The sequence below is a fragment of the Wasmannia auropunctata genome, unplaced genomic scaffold, assembly GCF_000956235.1.
Source record: "Wasmannia auropunctata unplaced genomic scaffold, wasmannia.A_1.0 LD335975.1, whole genome shotgun sequence".
Taxonomy (NCBI): domain Eukaryota; kingdom Metazoa; phylum Arthropoda; class Insecta; order Hymenoptera; family Formicidae; genus Wasmannia; species Wasmannia auropunctata.
The window spans coordinates 381,358-405,381 of NW_012026915.1; the positions used below are offsets into that span (position 1 = coordinate 381,358).

General features: G+C 42.3%; 1 protein-coding gene across 4 annotated transcripts in view; it reads left to right on the forward strand.

Annotated features, from left to right (window-relative positions):
• The first annotated feature begins 5,280 nt into the window (after positions 1-5,280).
• LOC105454797 overlaps positions 5,281-24,024 on the forward strand; it is a 60,882-nt gene continuing 42,138 nt past the window's right edge. For all 4 annotated transcript variants that reach the window (XM_011697682.1, XM_011697683.1, XM_011697684.1 and 1 more), the window contains exon 1: positions 5,281-5,792. In XM_011697682.1, coding sequence (XP_011695984.1) covers positions 5,702-5,792 — 91 coding nt within the window. In that variant the 5' untranslated portion in view covers positions 5,281-5,701. The remainder of the gene's footprint in view (positions 5,793-24,024) is intronic.

Below are 24,024 nucleotides of genomic sequence, written 5' to 3' on the forward strand. Positions count from 1 at the left end.
TATATATATATATATATATATATGGAAGAAATAATCGATTTTCATAATGTTTGTGTTAAATAGGACTCTGGCTTCTAAAATACTCCATCATTTCAAACTTTCAAGAGATTTGTGATTAAAATTATTAGAAAAGAAATTTAATTTTATCATATTCTTCACAATTACGGCACGTAACGTTTTAGAAAAATTTTATTCTATGTAAAATAAAGTAGATCACACAATAAAGTAGAACACTTTTTACGTGATTCTGCAAGTTGCACTAATTCGAATTAAATTTAAAAAATTGCAAATTCAATCTTCGACAGATTGTCAATTTAGGTACAATTTTTTTTACAATGCGACAGAATTTAATCACGGAAATTTTAATAATTTTAATTTTAACAATGTGGCATTAATTTCAAATAATAATTTTCACAATGTAATTTTTTTCATAGTTATAGATTCTAACAAGATATTTAGTTTTGAATAGAATAGATATCTTTTAACCTGTTATGTAGTATAGTTATGGTAATTGCATTTAAAGAAAACGCCTTTTTTTTATAATTTAAATTTTAAATTTTTTAAAATTGTAATATAAAGCATTTCTTGAATCAAGATGAAGATTTTGAGCATAAAATTCACAAGGAACTATTATTTTTTGACTTTTTTCTTGATATTACATTATTCCTGATCACGCGTAAGATGCGGAAATAATCCTTACAAATTATACATATCTATCTTACATCCATACGCTTGTCGCAATGCTCATAGAGCATGCAAAGACATTGCTTCCTGATCATTTTCCTAATCTCAAGATTATGTACGATCTCTTGTTACGCGTACATTTTTTTTTACAGGGATTACTACTCCCATCTCGCTTTTCTGTCTATTTCTGCTTGATACGCCGGAAACACGTACACGGATGAAAGTAGAAGGATTCGTGAGCGGTACGGTCATGAAGTACCATCACGCGATGGTATGCTGGATACGCATAAACCCAGCCGAGCGTATAGAGCAGTTGATAATTACCGCGTGTATGTACTTCTGTACGCGAGAAGGCGCGGAGAATGGAAAATCTCGTAGGCAAGAAGCATCAATGACGCACCACAAAGTGCTTTCGTTATTATTTTTTTCCAAGCGGTCCGATCGACAAGTCACAGGAATCCAGTTTACGGCAAGGACTTCCTGTGCGTTATGCAGCTGCTGTCGACACAGCAATTGCAGCCGCAAAGAATTTCTCTGCACGGCCGCAGATCATTCTCGCGGAAAGAGAGAAGGGCGACGATCACGTGAGTAAGAGTGAAAGTTTGGCGAGGCATGCCCCGTAAATTATCGGCGCGATCCGAGTCCTTCATATAATAAAAGGATGATCAACTTTTAATTCATGTAAAATGAATCTTAGGCGAGCCCTATTACGCACTTTGTTCGTTTTGTTTAATCAACCGTGTTCTCGACGTGGCGGAAAAACGATTATATAAATTTCCCGAACGTGTCGCAAAAACATCCTCGCTTCTGTTATGTGTTAGCAACATCTCCCAGACCACGTCTATTATTTCGATATTAGAAGGTACCTCGGTATTAGAATCACTATAGTGGTCACGTGGGATATGAATTAGAATTGCTTAGGTAATCCCATACTGCGCAACCTCATCGTACCTTCTAATGACGCTTGACCGCAAGGTTAATAACTGGAGAACACGTAAATCTATCTTCGTTTCCCTAAGATCGGCCTAACTGTACGCGGAGCAGTAATCAAGGAGGGGAAAGGGAGGAGGGAGAGAGGGGGAGGGGTTCAAGAATCTAATGTTTTATTCATGAGTCTTGAAGTCTCGGACTATAAGAGATTTTAAAAGCTTTTTTCGATTAACCAATTTTAAATAATTCTAGGAGTGTCTCGCCAAAATCCATTAATTTAGCCCTCGGGCATCCCCGCTCGCACATCTGCAATCCGACCTCCAAGGATGGTCTCGCGAACGAACATCTGCTCGGGACTAACAGTATACATAACCGTATTGAGATTATGCAAGGCTAGCCGATAGTCGGTGGATGGTAATGGCAGATGCTTTACGCCAGTAAACGTAATATTAGTCGACGTTGCGGCGGTTGATGGTGCATGGCGAGGCCTAACGGTGGAACCACTATAACGCCCCGTAATAGTGATTCGCTTCTTCTAGGCATCCTTGGAACTTGGTGCCATGTGGAGCAGCGGTGCGCCAAGGTATTCGATAATTGATGATGCATCTTGAATGAAGGCGATATCTCATTGAAACGATATGATATCTTACACGCAGGGCGCCTTTTGTTGAAACGCATTTTCTCTGAACTGCAGACTCTTCGGCCAATTTTCAAGTTAATTTTTCCTCGAAGGAAAAATAATTTGTTAAATTGGAGAATATAATTTATCAATTTTTAATTTTTACTTTCAAACTAGGATTTTTATCAAAGTAAAGTCTATTAAACTTGAAATTAGCTATTAATTAAAGAATATGATTTTATTCTTTTTTGTTTCTTACTAAAGTCTTCAGCTATCAAAAAAGCCTTTCTATCTTTTATTTACACAACAGTTTTTGGATACTTCAGTATTTTAATTTAAAAAAAGCAGAAAAAAATTGATCAAAAAATTTGCAGAAGTGCACTTGGCAAGAAATATATCCATTTATATGAAGTGTAAGAATATCTATTAAACTGCTGATGCATGCAATTGAGATTTATAAATGGCGTAGCTAAATAACTTTTAACTGGGAGTAATTATCGAGAGACCGACGATAACTTTCTCGATGTTCATAGAAATTCCCGGCAGCTTGTACGATTCAGGTAACATTATTTCCTGCGATTTACGAACCGTGCACGTGTCTGGACGGAACTTGTAATTCGGTTTTACGAACAGAGGCGATTTCGTTTCCGACATTCGATCTGTATGCTTAACGAACAACCGTGTTCCTTCCCCATATCGTGAAGGACTATTCCGTATATACCGACTCCTCGATCACGCGAGTAATTGTTCGATTGGATTGTTCCGCGTTCGACGAGGACACGGTGCGTGACTTTATTGGCGCTATATCTTTATCCCGCCGCCGCAACGACGTGTGGCGCAATAAAAGCCTCTTCTCTTTTCCCGGTGAGAAAACGGGAAGAGGAAAATAGCCTGCGTGCCGCGCGGAATCGACGGATCGGTTATTAATGACTTTAATGGCGCGCGCGATTCTTTATAGGAAATGTCACGGTAATCTTGTACACGAGCCACGGCCACACAATCACGCAGAACTCACGGCGAAGAAACTCCTGCACTCTACTGTTCCCTTCAAAATTACGTATAACGAATCGCGAATTGCCTTGTTTATGTTTCCACAGTAGCGAGAGAATTTCTTTGCCCATTACAAATTGCTCATTACCGTGATAACTTCTGGGCTCTTCGTAATTTACAGCTGTAATTTAATTATTTGTAATTTCCCTTTGCAATATTACGATAGATTTCTAAGTCGAACGCGGCTTTTTGTCAAGAGAGAAATCGTACTGATCTAATCGAGAGAAAAATATGATATTTTTAAAGCAACAAAGGCAAGATTAAACCTGTTTCCGTAAAGATATCGGCAGTTTCTTTTCCTGCATTGCATAACGTTTGTTGAAATTAACATAAAACGAAAAGCAGAAGAGAGGAAAAGAGATAGAGAGAAGAAGCAATTCTAGAGAAGAAATTATTCTTCGCTCATTTCCCTTCTCATCGTCCTTCAATCTTTTTTTCTTTCTCTATAGCTTGATCACGTCACTGTTGTTTATGCGGATAGAGAAACCGGCCATTATCGCTTAATTATTCAATTCCTCGATTCGCGCGCGTGGTTGCTTACAGGAAAGATTTTTCGCAGAGGCGCGATTACGGGAAGGGGAGATGTGGACGCGCGAACAATAATTTCTCCAGAAGAATCTCGGCGGTATGGCATTCGAAAATCACTTGTTAAGTCAGTCGGCCAGCGCCGACACGAATACTTCGGGAGACGGGGTCTTCTCGATCCGGAGAGTGAGAGAGAGAGAGAGAGAGAGAGAGAGAGAGAGAAGAAGAAGAAAGGAGAGAGAAGAGTTACACGTCTCCTCTGCGATCGCGGCATCCCTCACCGCGCTGGCGAATGTAGGTCCTCGGGTCGGCACCTATAATGCGAACCTCCTACCTCGACTGCTGCCTCATACAGCAAACACTCTTCGGGAACAGTACACTTCTCCCTCTCCTTTTAACCCCACCAACCTTCGGAGTTCATTGAGAGCACGATAACAGGTGTCCCGCATACCGCACAGTAAGCGCAGTTATAAGGACAAGTGTCCTAGTGTCATGCTTTTTTCCCAATATTGACGTTATTGTCATGAATATGGAGATTTGATTTGAGAATGGACCGATATTGATTCGCGTGAAAATGGCCATCAACGAATCACGACTCCGCAAAAAATGTCGAGAGATGTTGCGCATCATTGACAATTCTAATGTTCAAATCTCTCTGTTCTCGCATGTAACACGATGCAGTGCGACTTTAATCGAATTCGCTTATAAGCTGGAATGAATCTACATGTTTTACTCTTAAATATTTTTGTACATTTTTGTTCATCTATAATTGCTGTCAAGACAGCAGTGTCGATACCACTGTTGAACTTATATTTGACTTAATGTTATCTTGTACGTCTGTCTACGTCTCGTCTGTCAATCTAAGGCAACAGTGTTTTCCATAACAGTACGCGCTACATCTGCCCAATGCAGCTACGACAGTTAACGGGTATACCGGATATACCGGGTATATATCGATCGGTGGCACGAGCCGTAGAAGGTGAAGAAGGCGAAGAAGGCAAAGAAGAAAGATATGCCGGATCTATCTTGACCTGCTGCAAGTCATAGTTTTTCTTTATAATTCAAAGATCAACACGTTAAAGATCCATTTGTTCGATCGTTTTTTTATCCTCGCCAATCTTTAAGAACATATTGTCAGCACGGCGTAATGCAGGTTACGAAGATTACAGAACAGGTCCGCGAAAGTTCGCCGTTGTGGATGGCACAAGACGGACCCGGGCTGGCTGAAGAGTCGGTCGCGAGGAGGTTTCTTTGGTGCCGCATGTCCCGGAGCGGCTGGCCGACCAACCGAGAGCGCCAGGAGACGAAGAAGAAGAGGAAGAAGAAGGAGCGGGAAAAGGAGTCGAGAGGGTAGGGAGAGAACGGCGAAGAGGGGTCCTACCCGCTCTTCGCCTCTGGCCTCTCTCTCTCTTGATACACCTTTCTCCGGTTCCCCAACACCCGGCGGCGGGCCTTGGTTCCCCTTCAGTCCTCACCGGGACACAGACAAAGTTACGCACCCGGAGAAAGGTCAATCGGTCGGCCGCTCCGTCGCACGGAGCTCTCGTTATTCTTACCCGGTGTAAAGAGGTGTTTTTATTTTATCATACGGCGATACCGTTTGGAATCATCAGTCTGTCGGTCGCTCCTTTCGTATTTTTTTCTTTCCTTAATCTATCTTATTTCCACTTGTTTCTTGCGTCACGTTTTTCCGCAATACTAATCGGAGGTCGCGGAAGTTGGTCGCGAGGTGTTCGCCGGAACTGCCGCCCCGAGATCGCTTTGGTGCTCATGTAACGGACAAGTCAGTACCGATACGACAGCGCGGGAGATTGGTTTACGTGAGAGAGTGCGCGTCTTCCTCGTGACTTTGGGCTAATTCAAAGTGCTGTCGCTCCGAGGGACCTCGAACAGATGGGCGACGACATGTGGAGGCTTTGGTTTACGAAATTACTTCTGCCTATAGCGTTTCTGCTGATAATCACGGTCCAGACGCGATCCGAGGGTGAGTTTGACGTTAAAATTTTTGAATGCCAGAGAACTGATACAGCAAAAAGTGTATTAAATGATAGAAATAATAAAAAGTGTTTTAAGTAATAGAAATAAAATAATAGATGCAAAATGAAGTAGACTGGGATTTTAATCAAACACGTAAAGCTGTATGAAGTTCATAAAGTTGTATAAAGCTGTATGAATTGTTTTGCAAGTGCAATAAACAATCGCGTTGTCCGAGCGCGTGTAATTATCGTAGGTAATAATCGTACGCGTAAATGTCACGTTGCGTATTTTATGGGATTTGTTTAACTTTCATTCTATCGGCCTTTAATCAATTCATTACAGCGAAGTCGACGCGTTTGACTAACGATCAACAACGGCCAGACGAGTAAATCTACTCTACTCGTCGTAACACGGAAACGGCGCGTGCACGTGATAATTTCTTTTGTAACACCTGTTCTTCCGCGTTCACCTGAGAGATAATGCGGCGTTTTCCATTAACAGGACATCTACCCGTACACACGACTTGTGCAACGCTAGGCTCGGCAGAAACGAGCCGACGCGTGACTAGTTCTTTTTTTCTTCTCGCTCGCAATTAAAAATGTGCGCGATGTAACGAACGAAAAATTAAGAAGCGGCAGCTCTTCAGTGCCTGTTTTTATGAATGAAACGCATGAGGTGAGGTCTGACGTTTTTATATGCGTCCCGCGTCAAAATACGCGTAGATAAAAGTTCCCAAAGAATTGCAAGTTCTCTGTGTGTGTAACTGTGTGTGATTCTTTTATAGAATCTCCATAAAAGAACATTCTTTCTCGTTATTGTAAAAATAAAAAATTTAAAGACCCACGCGGTTTTTATATCGGAGATGTTATCGATGGTAATTTTTAATTAACGTAAAACCGGTAATTGTGCAAATTTACGGAAACACATTGGAGGCATCACTTACGCTTTATGTGTTATAAACCGCATAACGGTTTGCGCGGCTTATGGTGCTCAGTAGCGTGTACTTTATACAAGCATCCGCTCGCTCGATACCGCGATCTAGTATCGGTGATCCAGACAAACCTATACGTTTCTCTGGTTGTGCCCCCGAAAAGCGCCGTTATTGCGCTGCATTTCGAAGCCTGATTTTCCGGTTATCACCTATCGGCGTATTTAAATCGGCGTTTCCTTTTATTCTCATCACATAACGTTATTAAGCTGTTATTAAACGATTCTTCACATTAACAACATATCATCGTACGTTTGTATAATTAGAAATGCGATATGCGCGATGATTTATATGTCGAATATATTTACCGATCTTATATTTATCTGTACTACCAATCGTGTGTATTGCTTGTACGTTTAAATTGCAATAAAATTTAATGAGGTAGCGAATCAAAAACCGCGAGATCTGATTTTTAAAAATTCCATTACGATTCTGTAATCGATCAGACGAGGGCACCTTCAGTCAAATATCTTCGAGTGAAATCAGTTATATAAAGTATTTCTGTCGATGATGCAGACGCGCATTGGTTTTCGTCCACTTGGACGCGAACGAGTCGGAGACGATCGAGATCGAGATTGGGATCGGGGATCGAGCGAGCAGGGCGCGTTATCCTGAGCATTTTTATCGGTGGCGGTTGGCCTTGCGGACATTAGTTCTGCGAGCGGCTCTCACATTCACTCCTGCGAAATAGGAGAGATCGAGGGACCAAAGATCTCCTCTAACGAGAGTCTCTCGATTCCGATAGATCGCGAGAGTCACATTCGCGGTGCTCCTGAATATGAAATACGATCCTGCGTAATAAATCCGCATGGAAAACTTCATGACTTAAATCATAGGTATCAGAGAGGAAGAGAAAGAGAGAGTTTGCAGAATTTTTCGCTGAAGTCATAAAAGTAACGATATCTTGTCTTTAATGATAAATTACAGAGTGAACGAATCAAAATCTCGAATTATAAAAACATTGTCGAGATTCGCATTAACGGATCTGCCGTTAATTTATTTTTCACAATATTCAAGAGATTAGCATTTTTTTTTCGAGGAATCTACGTGCGTCTAGCGCGTCAAGTAATTTCCTCAAGATAGCAGAGTGTTTTTTTTCTACGACTGAGATTTCTCTACGGAAAACGCGACGTGGATCCTAGACGACAGATAGCAATAAGATTTATGGCGCAATTCGGGTGGCGAACGAAATGACCACTCGTTTGCGAATGATTTTCCACCGGCTAAATCATTCTCGAGGCGTTCAATGAAACGCACGGCGAAATTTACGACTAGGCGCAAATCGCCGGTTATAGTCGAATGGCGAATGAATAGGTATTCTATTTGATACTTCCGGTACTTTGCTCTTGCAATCTTGAGAAATTCCGTATTTGCTATAATTCTATTTCTACGTAATACTTAAGAATAAATAATAGCGTGATAATGTAACGGCAAACTTTTCCTTATGTAAGCATTTATATTCCGATTCCACGTCGATCGTTTGATTTACGACGAAATGCAAATTGCCGAGATTGGGTAATTGCGACGACTGCTGGCGCAATTCCCATCGACGCCGAGAAAAATTTAACGCGTAGTTCGTCTTGCAATTGAAGACGCCTGTAGGGACGGTACAGATTTCGTCAAAGCAAAACGCCGCCTACGTGCAGCATCAAGTTTCACGCAAAGGGAAAGTGTGTAAAATAACAATGAACGTATCTCATTGGAAAGCTCACAATCAGTCATGAGTACTAGTACGAGCGGTTCTAAATTGAAATTGCTGCCTTTTTTTGTTAGCCTTGGGAGAATATTCAGATATTGAGAACACGGTCAAAGGAAAGACGGTGTAACGCGGTAAAAGGAGAGACTCTTACAAATTTTCTTCTCCGAATGTATGTCTTAATCATAAATTTCTTTTCATCTTTATGGAATCTTTGTCCGTTAAAATCACCTATTTTCGTCTGAGTTGTTTTCTATCTTTCATTTTAAAAAATTCGATTTCGGTCATGCGCGTGGTATCCAGCGGATTCCCGAGCGAACAGGATATTAGTGCGGAATGTCTTCCTGGACCTCTATTCTCCTAACGTTCATTACTATACGCTCTCGTATGCCGGACTTTCTCCGTTCACAGTAGAAAAACAGGGCGGCGTCCGTGCCGCGATGTTGACGCGTGCTGCAGAAACAGCTTCCAGCGTATGGAATCGTTTTGCGCAATCGTCGACGACGCCGTGTAAGGGATGAATTCCTTCGACGCAGTTTCCATTTTATTTATGAGCGCGTGCCGTAATAACGTTAGACAGGTGTGCATATATAGGGTGTCACTAGGTGACCACTTTCTTTAAATCGACCAGATTCTTCGGACAATTCTGAGTTGATCCTGCTTTAAAATGTCAAGGCAGCTCATCGTTTATCGTAGCTTTCCAATTTCAACATTTCCTACATATACATTTCCAACTTTCCAATACATTACATATCTTCGTAACTAAGCTTCAAATTAAAATTGAACGAAAGGAATACGCTTTTGTTACGTTTTCCTTTCTTTTGAAGCTTAGATTCAGAATTCTTTCTCGGAAAGCTTTCGTTTTCTATTATTTATATAACTTGCAAACTACAGACGTCTCAACGTTTTTATAAAGCGAAGAGTGACTTAAAGAAAATATGTTTAATAAGGAACACCCTATGACGACGTCCTTACATACGTTCAACATTGCAACGGCGGACGTTCTTTTGCGTGTGTCCGCCTGATACCGGTTCAGTCAGTCACGAAGTTATGGTTGTTCCATTCAACGCGCAACGCTGAGAGATAACCACAATTTTTTTTTAACATAACTTGCTAAAGAGAAGTTTCGCTATAAGGAATAGAACAAAACGCTTTTCTTTGGAGAACATTGAAAAATTAATTTTTAACTCTTGCTCCAAAAATCAACGAAAAATCAATAATTCATAATTTCGTAATTTACTGTATAACTTATACTTTATAAGTCTATCAGTGACATTATATATTTGTCATGCTCTCGTCGAAGTAACAGTGAAACGAACCGTATTTTCTTCAAGGACGAGATAAATTCGAAAGGGATGTTGGGTCACGGTCACCGTCTGTAAATGTCCTTACGACGTTCAGTGCACCACGTCGATGACGTTAATTCAATAGCTACTTGCGCCATTTATTAATGCAAATTATCCAGTGTCGCAGCTATTTTTGTCACAGTCACGCGTGTTTCTTGCAGCAAAGGAAAATCGATATAGCGCGAGCGCATTACGCGCGCGCGATATGCCAGAAATAATCGCGCTTCATTCTCGTTTTTACAATTCCAAATCGCGCGCTGAACCGACAGCGGTAACGAGAGGCGCGGAAGTTACTCGTAACTGCACGCACCGAGCTGCAAGCACCGCCAGCTCAACGTAACGATCGCGCATTCATTTTTTGTGGCTCGTGCACGTGCGCTGTTTTATCAGGAAGTACGAATCTCGACGCGGCAGGAAGTCGCGATGGATACTTGCGGTTCTTCAACCGCCTCGCCGTGTTACGTCCGAGGAGGGAGAAAAGAGGTGCCGGAGGTGGGTCTTGGCGATCCACGAAAGTGGACACGTGGGTACATCATCTGTCCGAGAGCTCCGGGCGATGAAAGTCAGCATTCCCTCGAGAGTATCGAGACCTCGGCTCGGGGCCTAATTTCACGAGCTCATCGCTTGCACGCGCGCGCGCGCGCAAGTCGTGAGAAAAACCGGCATCGTACTCCTTTTTCCTTCGAAAGGAGACTTTATTTTCACTTCGATGAGACACGATGGAACTCTTCCTTTTCAATGGTGAAAAGATTTGTCGGTTCGAGAGGATTTCATTAGCTTAATACGCGATATTCACTTAGTCGGTCAAAAGTTTTCAAACACCACTAAAATTAGCAACTCAACATTAAGTGAAATAAACAGTTGATGGTATCTTGAACTGTCGACTTTGAGATCTGCATTTTTTCTTCGCTATTTGACGAGCGGAGAACTTTTCTTTATGAAAAGCGTTAATAACAGCCGTGATCTAAAATCAATTTCCTTCCCATACCTTGAAAAGTAATCGAAAGAGGCGTAACAAGTGAACTAATTCCTATAAATTTTCAAAATATGCTTCGGAAGTTCTTTAAATAGCAAATAATTTTAATTATTATGTTTACTTCTGGAGATATTTACATGTATCTCGCATCGTACAACAATTGAAAAACATTTGAATGTGCCTACACAGATCTAGTAACGCTGAGTTAAAAATGTTAATCCTCCGATGAAATATCGGCAATAATTGAAATAACATTTACAAAACTGCGTAAAACAATATTTAAATAGCTAAAATTTTTAAAAATTTAAGAAACTATATTGACGCATTTGCCGATATATAATGCATGTTATGATGTTGAGGCGTAGTTAAAGTCGGGAAATTCACGTGTTCGGAAATTTTTAACCGACAATGTATACGGAATTTAATTAAGCACGTATTAAAAGAATTACATATTAGAAGAATTTCTCACTATCTGCTTAAGGTAATAACCATACAAGTTATTAACCATAACGCGCCCGAATGCGCAGAAAGGATATAATTTTTGTGAAATATTCGTGCCATTTAATCGCGTGGATTGCGTCGCGGAATAATGTTTGCGTCCGAGAATAGAACGTTTCATTGCTGCGGAATGCCTTAATGACAGATCAAACGCGATTGGTCTTAACGGATCGTGAATACGTGACTCGCGCTCGAGCTTAAAACTTAAGGTATCAGGCGTAGGCGAATCGCGGTAAGAGGGTATCGTTCGATCAGCGTGCCTACATTGGCTCCGTTCGCTCGGATCGTCGACCCAGATTTTCGCATAAACTTATGTAACCGTGTTAACAAAGGAGCTTCCTAACGGACTGCACAGATTACGTGACATCACTAACGATTTTATTTCCTCAATGGTACGCCAAACTGAGCGCGTCCAACCATATCTCTCTAATTAATCGATCGGCGCGTAGGATGATATTATTTTATACTGCAACTCATTCACTTAAATGATTAACGTCTTTAAAAATCCCGGATACAATAAATTGACGCGAAACTAGTTTTTTTTGCAGAAGTGTGTGCAGCGATATGCCGAAAACCTTTTTATGCGTTTCACCTGAAAAATACGCCGTGACCTCCAAAGCGAACGATTCATTCACTTTGTCATGAATTTTAATTCGCCGCAACGTTTCGAAGTATCACGACTGCAGAATTATACCGCCTACCTTCGCACAATTCGGGTTGGCTTAATCGATTTTTTTTCGTCTTCTAGAATGAGTACACTGCGAATTCGCGACGCTAAATAGTTGGATGCTACCGCAAATGTTATTACTTAGATAGACTCTCCCGGACGTCGAAATTAATACCTATTGCGGCAATAAGCGGAACGCGGCTTTTCTCAATTCAACCGTGACATAACGCATTACGGACCGCACGTGCAAACATCACATGCGGCGCGAAGCGAAAAATGTAAATGAAGCACGACGAGAAAGAGATTTTCCGTTAGACGAGGGGCAGCAGGTTTGCGAAGTGCGTTTGAATCGACAGAGCAATTTCTATATTTATGCCCCAGCCAGGCAAGGTCTTCTGGTCTTCTCGAGAAGAGAGTCCTCGTCATACAATAATGCGCTGCACGCGTGAATTCAAAATGAGTCTCGCCGAGTGTTATCGACCGAATCACCGCGGGCTAAAGCCAGTTTTCTGAAATTCCAGCCTCGTCCTCGGCAAAATACGATATGCATTTACCATCCACGGGACTTCTCGAGAGAGCTTAATAATTTTTTATTCATCTGTATAATTCCCCGTTCGGCGAAATAAAAAGGAACGGAGACGCAAACGTAGCCGATAAACTTGGCGCCGAATGACATCCAGCCAGTAAAAGAAGTTCGAGTTCGAAGGAAGTCCGAGTTCCTTTTGCTCCTTCGGCAAAAGGACTCGAACTTCCTTTCTAAGTTGTAGCTAATAATCTAAAAAAAGATTACGTTTTGCTAAAAAGAGATTCAGATTGAATGTTTATCTCAAAACTTAATATATATATTGTATATTACATCCACCAAATGGCAAATACTATATACGTTCATAGACGCGCGAGTCAAAATCAATCATTTATGATTTTGATTTATCATTTAAGGACCATTTCAGGGGGGTCAGGGGGGACGCGGGAAGTATTAAAATATCACAATTCATCTCCATCGATCATTTCCACTGCGCACGAGGCGGTGACAGTACCGCCTGGCAAGTTCAAACATTCTCCGACGAAAATTATGATATATTCTACGAGATCCAGGCGATCGCGGCCCGGCGATCTGTTATTACCCGGCGTCGATGCGTGTCCGCGTGTGTGCGTAATACCGTTGCTCGTGTATTGGCATTGTGGCCAATCGCTCCGCGAAGAAGTGCGCTTCTCGTGCATTCGCGGCAATCGAAGCAACAACCCGGTGTCCTTCGCTCTGTCGCGGTACAACGTCGCCGTTTACCGTTGCAACGCGATTTTCGCTTTACCGCACGCTGTCGCCTCCTCGATCGCCTTCTTCCATTAACATACGTGTCCGATCTCGTGCGTTGATTGCCTGCGTTTCTTTTCCTTTTCCTTTTCTTCCCTTTTTTTTCTTGGCACGCCGTAATCACCGTGTCCGAAGCCGGCGGCGGCGATCATCCTCGTCGACGATCGTCAGCAATCGCGTCATCATCATCGTAGAATTATGTTCTGCGATGCGACGTCGGATATGGAAAACTTTTCCTTCTTCCTGGAGTGGCAACGACGATCGAGGCAAGGACGGCATCGATTTTATTTTACGACGGAGGGAAAAACTTGTCTCGCAAGGCGCTATCCGTGAACTCTAATGATATATGCCCTGACAAATCCGCAGTCAATCTTTCTGCTCTATGCCCGTCGATTAAAACGTACGATCATTAACATTGCCTGTTGCAGAAACTCATGTAGCCAATGGCATATTTACATAATGAGAAAGTAAGGCGGTAATAAATACCTTCGCCGCTTCGGAGTGCCTCGTAAAGCAAATTTGTAATTGTAATTCACGTCCTTCCATTCCGGCGATCGCCAGCCGGGGAAAGAGAGAGAGAGAGAGACCGCGGGATGAAAATGATTTCACTGTTTTGCATCAGTCAGACGCTCTTACGGAACATTCCTCCGGGTAATTTTAACGGTAACGGATCCTCCCGTGTGCTCGCCCCCGTGTGCGTTCTGTGTGTTTTCGAAAATCCCCGTTGTCGCAATTTATTCTTCCGCTTGTAACGATATAACGGCTAAGTATATCAACCTTCGCTTACGATTATAATTAAAGGAGAAAGAGAGAGAGAGACAGAGGATAAAGAGTAAGACGGGGCTCTCTCCCGCGGCTGCAGAAAGGTAAAAGCGAGCAATCTGCGGTGGAATGCGGAATAGCAAAATAAAGTCGAAACCTCTGCGCGAGATAGACCGAGACTCATAGTAGAGATCGGTAACACGCGCGATTGCGAACACACTCGCATCCGGTTTGCGGGCGTACCGCCGCCTCCGGGATTAGTTACAAATTATTTGCCGTATCCTGCCGGCTTTATTAAGTTCGTCTAGCCGCCGGTTAAAATTAAATCATTTAATGCGAATTGCGCAACAAAATACGCCGTCAGGCAAATATCGAGATCCCAACGTAAATAAATAAAGGAAAAATCATATGGAACTCTCTTATTTTCAACTGGATGCTTTACGGATAAGAGAGAGCTTTTGATGCATATTTTTTATATTTTAATATGCCTTCGATGTATCTGAAACTTCAATATTCCTGGCGTTTTGTTCACCGTTTTATAAATGAACTGTATATATCACGATTAGCGTCCCGGCACGTGCCACCGCGAGCGAATAACTGTAATATCGCTGCACCCGTTCACGTGCAGACGACTAATTAAAACATACGTGTACACACGTCCGAGTGCACAGCACGGAAGACCACCAATTAATGCCGGTCTTTCTCGGCGCGTTTTGATGACATAACTGTTCGCCCGTCGCGAGAAAAACCATCACGACGCGGAAAACGAATTAGAACGTTAAACGATGCGGATAATTGCCAACTTTTCGAGAAAAATTCATTTGAGTCTAATTTTAACATCTGTGTTCTGTGATCATGTTTTTTATTATCAGTTTCAATATAATTTTTGTGCGTTTACTAGCTTACCTCGATTCGTAGAATAGTTTTCGATTATCGTATAATTCTACAGCCCTGGCTAAAAGTCGGATCGGACTTATTAACCATTATTTCACGTTTTAATTTAAAAAATAATTTATAGAATTTGCTGTAAAGTATACTTTGCTTTAAGTATCCATTAAACTTACGTATAATACCGAAGCTAATCAAAAGGGAATAATACAAAAGAATTGCAGATAAATAAAAAAAATATACATAGATGCCTAATTATACCTTTGGCTAAAGCTGTAATATTTGTTTTATGATAAGATCTGTATTATTTCAAAAAGATGCGATTCAAATCTTAAAAGGCCAGTATCGATACTCGAACTCCCAATCTACGTCAGTGATAAAGCTGAATTAAAATTTATGTCGCATTGTTCAACGCACCCTCGCATACACCTGCCGCAGGCGACCAATAATTATCACGCTGCTCGAACAGGTCGTTACATCGATTCGCAGGAGCGATTCCACGGAAAAGCCGTGAGCGAGCGACAGCTCGCCGGGTAGACAGTTCCATAAACGCAACCTTGCGTAACGTTCGGCTAACGGCCCGATGCTCCTCTCGATACTTTTAAAAGCTGCGCGGATGTAGCCTGAGCGCTGCGGTGCACGCGCTCTCCGGAGAATCGGCCGGGTCGCTCTTCATTGTGAGCAGAAATGAAAATACCGGCCGGACGTCTGCAATATAGCGAAACGTAATGCGCGTACGCGGGGCGTGTCCCGGTATGTTACTTGGCATCTCACCTGCCCACACACGCGTGCATTCTGCCTTCCTTGCCTTCCTGCTTGGGAGCGCATCGCGCGACACAACGCGCGGCGAAACGACGCAATCGTTCGCCATTGTCCATTATGTTGCCGTGTCTCTCTCTCCGAGCGGGTGGGCGGACACCGGACGGGCTTTTACTAACAAATTATCGGCATCGCGAGCGTTCGAACTTTTCTTCCGTACGTACGATCGGTGAAGAGGATTATGATATTATGATTCATGGTAATTAGCGAATCGCACCAAGCGGGCTTTATAGTTCGTTGAGTTGAATATAAATGGAGCAAAAGCGAACGGAGAGGAAATGGATCTAGCTAGACTTTGATCACGCCTGCTGGTTCGTTCCGATGTTCGATGGTGCAACCGCAACAACCGAGTCGCGGATGCAAATCGCGGACGACCTCGCGGCGGAGTCACGGACCGCGTCGCTTCCGTTGTTTGTCCGCCTCTCTCTCAGGAATTTTTGCGGCGACCGCAAAGTACCGGAGGTCCGGTACGTAATGTCTGTTTTTCTCAAAATCGTCCTACGATCGTCGCGCGGAACGCATTGGTGTGAAGGCCTTCGGCGTGCGAGAGGAATTAATCCTTACTTCGCGCGCCCGTATACCTTCCAGGCATCATTGCGAATCTACGCAGATTTATCAGCGCCACCGCGTAATGTCATCGTTTTCACGTAATCACGGAAGATAAACCGCGGATTCCGTCGAAGGCTTTCAGACAGAGATTATCTCGCGTCGCCGCTCGTATTATCGCGATTAGCGGCGACAGCGTCGCGTTTCTGCATTTTAAAGCGAGTGTCTTATGTAATTGCCTGTTAATTACCGTTATTCCGTTTTCGCATTACCGCATTAAGCGCCCTATTAAGAGAGACGGAGCAACATTTCGCGAGATTAGCGCGGCAAGTATATGGGTCGCGGATATCATTACATGTCTATCTTTTACTCGTCGAATTGAGGCTTTTCCGGCGATTTGTGCGGTTGATTAAAATTCTGGCAAATCGATTCCTGGTCATTTGAATGTTGCACAACTTGTACTCTCGTATATACGTTTCCTATTTCGGAAAGATTGAAAAACAAATTCGGTCAGCCATATCGCGAGCCAGTTAAAGTGGGTTGACTTTAACCTTTTCTACATATGACAGTTTATACGTTTACTGAGACTTGTATCGTGATTACTACCTTCAAACGCACGTACGAATACAAATTTACACGATCAATCTCTCGAAGCGGGTTTTCAGACTTTCTCGGCTAGTAAAGCGACACTCTTATTTTTGAACGAGTGTTGTACTTATCGCTGCCCCCCCGAAGCAACCGAGAAGAAACGCAGTGAAAAGAACACGACGCAATGACGTTTGTATTTTGTAATATCAATATAACGATCAAGAAATGCATTTGACAAACGCGACAAGTGATAAATTAACTTACACGTGAAGCGAAACACAAAATACGTTAGTTAGAAAATAAGTTTCACACACATACACACCGACGTCTTTTCAAATCCATTCTATATATAATTCCGTACTCGATTGTGTGTCATTACACACCTGAATTGATACGTCGAATACCATTTATATTCCGCACGTCGACTGTGCACGCGTAACGTTTGCCGCACGTGAAAACACGCGTCCGTTATAGTAACATACTAAACCGATCCAGAATCTGGTCCTTGTGCCAGACATTCGATTCGACACCGCCAATTCACGCGGTAAATTCACGTTAACGATTCGCGGCCCCCACAAAATGTAGGACAAACGCAGCGCTTTTCGCACTCCGTCCAACCAGTCCATTTCCACTTATCGCTTACGGCTTGTATGTGACAAGGCTCGACAATTATTTGCCGAGAAATAATATAAGAGCTGATATTATGACTCATATTTCTCTTGCGTTGAAAAGCCGTTATTATCCAAAACTAGTAACGACTTTAATTCAACTGGGATTAATTTAAATTTTAACGATCCAGAATACAAGTGAGATATATAAGCCGATAATTAACGAGATCCGTTTTTTAAATGTACTTATAATTCACGTTATTTTTCAGGTGATAATTCTAGTTATGATTTTGTACGTGTATTGCGTATATTTTAATACACTTGTATATATTTGATTATATATATTAAATAATTTATTATATATAATTTGTATATTCAAGTCTTCAAATATCTTTCAGATTGCACATAAATTATAAATAGAATTTTATCTAAAATCTGGTGCAAATTGTAGTCCGGTTAAAGTAGGATTTCGACAAAACGAATTACAAGCTGAAAATACGTACGTTTAATTGATCGGTGTCGTATCGGTTGCCGCGTTCGTTTTTCTGCGGGAAATCGAATTCCTTTTTCGTGCGATCGTCTTCGCGATTCTGCGATTCCGCGCAAAATGTTACCGTTACGGACATACGCACATAGACATACGTACGGCAATCGCGGTGTAGCGCAGGTTTGACATTCCATCTCGTGCCGTTATGTAAACGTCCACAGGAGTCAAAATCTCTCCTTAGTTGGCACTGGTCTCTCCCAATTACGCAAGTCACCGGAGTCGCGCGTCGGTGACTTTTAGAACGGCTGCGAAGTCCGATCGCGGATTTTAGCCGCGACCTCGGAAATCGATACGTTTCGGACGGATATTCGTCTACTTTTTGTTCCGGCTGCTGCTCTGTGAGATGATTTGATCGTAACATTTTGTTAACGTAAAGTTTTCACGCGTGTATCGAAAGAACATCTACTGATTATGAATAATGAACAATTAAATGTGAATCAGAAATATAAGTAGCTATATAAGTAGCTATATAAGTAGCTATATAAGTAGCTTTATTTACTCTCAGAAATTATATAGGTCCATTTTATTTACTCTCTTAACTTATTCTACTGCTTTGTATAATTGTTGTGTTACGCTTGAAAAACAAGGAGAGAAGAATGTCGCAGTGACGATATTAAGTATGTCTGAATTATTACAATATATAACTTGCATAATCCAGCGTTATGTAGCGAAATCAGTGCGATCGTTGTGCTGTGTAAATTTACATTGATCAACATCGAGGTGTTATTCAATACCCGCGGATTGCGAAGGAGGGTAATTAATTGTAATGAAAATGGAAGACATCATTGTTCACGCTCCGTACTCGTTTCTAACAGTCCTCCCATCTTAGAAAGGCTCTTTCCCCCCCCCCTCCCCCGCCGAGGAAACAGAGATGTAAAATTAACCGAGATACGGAGAGTATACGGTCTGGGATTAGCGCAAGTAGTCGGCCGTGTGTGGGAAAGACACACATGCCGGCGCACACCGAGACACAAGCCCGACAACAGGTTTGTGCCTCTATCGGCACGGTTCACGGCAGTAAAAACGGGGCCAAAATGTTAACCACTTTCTAGACCGTCGACGTATTATCGAGTCATACAGTATATGTCGTATCGTTTCCCACAGCGAGCGTAATGGTATAGGAAACTCCATCATGGTATAGGAAATTCCGCCACGTGTGCACTTCTATATACGCTCACCATCTGATCGTGATTTGCTTTTCACGGCGGGCATTAATGAATTGCCATTTTGCACAACGTGTGCTCTAAAATTTCTCTCTTATAATACCCGTTGATCCCATATCGGGCCGGCTGAAAGCTTGATATTAACATCCATCAGCGTGATGCGAGCGTCTCTGCGCGCGCGCGCGCGCGCGTAACCATAATTTTATTACTGGTGGCGATCGCTTCATTCATTCGCGCGATGACGCAAATTGAGGATCGATTGCGTCGAAACGGGGCGTCCCGGGCAATCGAGGATATTGCCGGGCGTTAGAAATCGGCTGTTGGAGGAGCATCTGCGCGATAATGGAACCAGCAGTTACCCACGTGAGTATCCACCTCGTATCCCACATTCAGCTAACAGTACATAGCCGGCGATACACGCTGGCACCTGTATGTGCGTGCACGCGTGCCCACTTATGCGCCGCTCGTAAAAGAGGAAAAATAAAACCCGGCCACCTAAGGCACCTTCGCGACATGCTTCGCTGAGAATTCCGGGGACGAGAAGCGAATAAAAAATCGGCGAGTTCCAATTCGATAAGCAAGATCGTGAAATATGTTGCATCTATTAAATTAAACGGCAACTAGTTCCGTTGATCTATACCTACGTGTATCCCTCATTCTCTCTCGCATGATTATAAACTAAAACTCTCAAAAGATATATTTTTCCATCATTAATTGAATTTATATAATTTAAGGATGTCGATTAGAAAATATCTGTTCTTTCGTATAAGAATTTCTAAAAATAATAATAATAATAAACCTATTTATTACTGAGAAAAGGAGTGCTTGTCGTTCTTTTATATGATTGCGGTTGAGTTGAATAAAATATTTCAACGAAAAAAAACCCCCTTGTTTCCCAAGCAAACTGAACACTTTGGTGCACGTAAATGCGTGCGTCACGGCGAGTGAGCATAAAATTGCAATGCATTAGCGTGGAGGTTTACCTATTCATGCAGTTAAAAAGGATAGCCAAAGAATCGAGTGATGAATGTAGGTATTCGTTATTAAGTCGCTTACTAGGAAGTCTAATCGGAAACCGGTAAAAGCACAGAGAAATGTGCCGCCTCTGTCCTTTTTGGGTGTGTTTTACGCGATGATTAACGCACCCGACAAACCTGTCTGGGCGGGCGGTAAAGTGTTGCCGCGAGATAGAGTACGCGGACAAATCGGCAACAGACCGATTAACGGATTGACAAAAATCGCGCGGCAAAACAGCTGGCTATACCGAATCGGATACCGGACCTTTATCTTACGCTCGTCATTGGCAAAAATTGCATTATTGCGCCAAAGCCAGTGGGTCGTGTCGTTCGACAAGCGTGTCGTAAAGCCACGTCGGAAAACAGGGTCATGCGAGGAATATCGGAATTGTGCCTTTGCACAATTGGGGAAGGGGATATCCTTAAAATGCATGCGGAATAAAAATTGAGACGCGGCTTAATACGTGTTTCCTCTGTGTAAAATTACTTAAAATAGAAATATCGTACAGGTCAATGGGAATCGGCGCGGTGGGCAAAGTTACACAAATGATTAACGCAAATTCATAAAGCGAATATAAATAAATTTCTCCGATCGTTTCGGCCTTCTCTTAGACCATCGTCAGTGGTATATGGATTTCAACGTGATGATCTTTACGATCGTACAAACGTGGACTGAGTTTCCATAATGCCGAATGTAAGAGCAACGGATCTATTTGTCTTTTAATGTATTTCTAAAAACCGTAAGTAAGGACTATACGGATAATTCGTTTCTGTTATTAAGCTATTTAAAGTAAATTTAACAGTGGTCAATGTTATCCGTAGTCCTTACGCAACTTACGATTTTTAGAAAAACATTAAACGACAAATAGATCCGTTGCTCTTACATTCGGCATTATGGAAACTCAGTCTACCTTTGTACAATCGTAAGACCATCACGTTGAAATCCATATATCCCTGAAGATGACCTAAAGAAAGGCCGAGATGTTTGAAGAAATTTATTTATATTCGCTTTATGAATTTGAGTTAATCATTTGTGTAACTTTACGCACCAATTACCGTGCCGATTATAGCTTACGATATTTCTATTTTTTGATTATTTCTGAGAATCCTTTAATATATTAATTTTAAAATTACTTATTTTCGTTTTAATTCTCTCCGCAAAGATGACACAATCGGCAGTCACGCTCGAGGCTAATTGATCAACCTGTTTTCTGTCAATTTCGGAATAACGATTGCGTTATGCGGTGTGCTCGCATATAATCAAATCTAAGAACAATATTGCCATTGGGGTTCCGCGAATCCAATTTGCGCAGGCATGCAAGGTTGAGCCGCTTCGCCGCTCGATCGAGTTGTGTATATACGACTGGAAATTAGATCGAAAATAGAGAAGACGAAGCGTCCGCGCGGACGGTTCCCAAGAACGAGTCGGCGATTTCGCAAAGCGGGCGCAAGCGGTGGAAGCGGAGGAAAGCAGATAGCATCTAGACCCGTTGCATAAGGATGAAAGTACCTTGTAGCGACTGACTAAGTAAATAATAACGGTTACGTGGCGGAGCGCAGAGAGACGCTCTTCTTCGCTGGAAGGACCGTAATGAGTGAGCCATCCCGGGTTAGTACCGTGGGACCCGTCGCGAAACCGGCACAATTGATCATTATACAATGTGCACTGATTATTTGCCGCCCGCGTGGAACAATTATTTCAGCGGCGTGTGTTACCACGTCGCGCGCACACGAGAAACGCGATGAATTATTACAAAATGAGCTCGCAGCCATTGATGCTTCGCTCGGTTCAGATAACACAGAGAATTCTCGGTGAATCTGTAAGATCTGAGAAAGAGTACAATCTTCGAAAACTTCATTCAGTTGGTTCAAGATAATCGGTTAGCTAATACAAATAAATACAGAAATTTAAGCACTATTTTCACAAAGATGCTCTCAAACTATAATATGTCGTCGCTTTGCTTTAGACAAAAATGATTGCAATAACAAAGACAAAAAAATTCCAACCTACTATGAATATATATTTTAAAAACAAGATGTAGCAATTAATTTTTCACATATACTAATGCCGGAGAAATGTCACGCGTCAATACGAATTACGAAACGCGCTGCTTTCTCTCGAAGACCAGCGCGCGTGTCTCGTAACGTACTTAAAATCTGACTATCAATCGCTCGATCAGTTCGATTGACCATCGATCGAAACGAACGGCTTCCGCGATGATGGTAGAGAAAAGGGTGACTCTGCGAAGAGCGGCGCGTACATAGTGACTCTCCTCTTTTTTTCTCTCCGAGCTATCAGTGCGGAAATCCGCGAAGCGCAACGCCGGCAACGCGATCGCGAGCGGCACGAAATACGATGAATTCGATAAGATCGACGGAGATGCTCCCGCATGTGCTCCGCGAGCCGTGTAAATACAGTTTTACACGCAAACGAGATCGCATGCTACGACGCGTGTACCTCGCAACTCGCAGCTTCTCCCTTTTATTTTCATCACCGCGGTTTCTTCCTTTCGTTTTTCTTGTATAAGGCTGCCCCCCCCCCCCATCACCCACCGTTTTTGGTACCGTGGGATCCTTCTTTTTTTTGGAGGAGTAAAAACTGACTTTCTTGTGATGCATTGTTATTGAGTAACCCGTTTTAATTAAACGGCGCGTCTCTCTTCTCTTTCTCTCCCTCTTTCTGTTTCAGATGAGTACCACACCTTAATTGCGGAATCGTATTGTTTTAAATTCCATCCGGTGAGTGCCTGTGCGTGCGAATGTCCAATACCGCCTTTTACCGCAACGGAGTTATCTAATCCAACCAATACTTTTATCTCACGTGATAAGCATAATTTTGAAGCTTCGAAAGTGCACGATGTCGATGATACAAATTTCGATAGTCTCGCAAACTGCGAATTGTTTCGCAAACAATATTGTTTGCGCTACATCACGTACCGTTGCTTTGTGCGGAAATTCCAGTTTTGTAATCATCACTCAGGCGCGCGCGAGGAGCATAATTCCTTTTACCATTCTCGCAACAAAGCTGTACCTGCTCTAGTTTTCGAAAACGTTTAATATATTATTTCACAAACTTCTTGCTCTTCATTTATTGTGCACCCGTAATTACTCTTTACAATTATATAAATTCTAGAATCATGTGTCAATAACTATTACGTTAATTATGATTACTTCAAATGCAACAGTAATTCAGTAAGAAATTAAATTCCGCGAAGTAAATCTCGCGGCGTAAATTAACGTCTTATTATTTAAATGCCTGTTTCATGGATGAAAGAGCCCGAGCCTAATAAGGATAAGCGACTTGTGTGTCCGCGAGAAACCGCTCGGTCCGATTGGGGGGCCGATCGACACAATCACGTCTCCGCCGTGAGCAATCTCATTTTATTTTATGTCACGCAGCCCGAGTGGGTTACCAGCAAGTTGACGAAAGCACTTTGTGTGTAATGCATAGTCAATAATACCGACGTGAAATTCAGTATTCCAGTTATAATGTTACGCTATTACGCTTGAGCGACGTAACGCTCTCGAATATTATACCTTTTCGGAGAAGACAGGTAATCTTATTACTGTTTAACGCGGATACATTTAGCGCGCGTGTGAAATGTATCCATAACAGCACAATGTAACACGCTCGCTCGAGTGCCTTTCTCTTCCTCGCCTCTCTTTCGACCTATCATTTTACGTTGTAAAAAATTAGGAGATTAGACCAATTTATTAAAGAGAGAGAGAGAGAGAGAGAGGTGATCTGACGTTCCTCTCCGTCTGAATAGAATTGTATTCCGCGCCTCCTCATGCATGAGTTTATTATACGAACCCTTA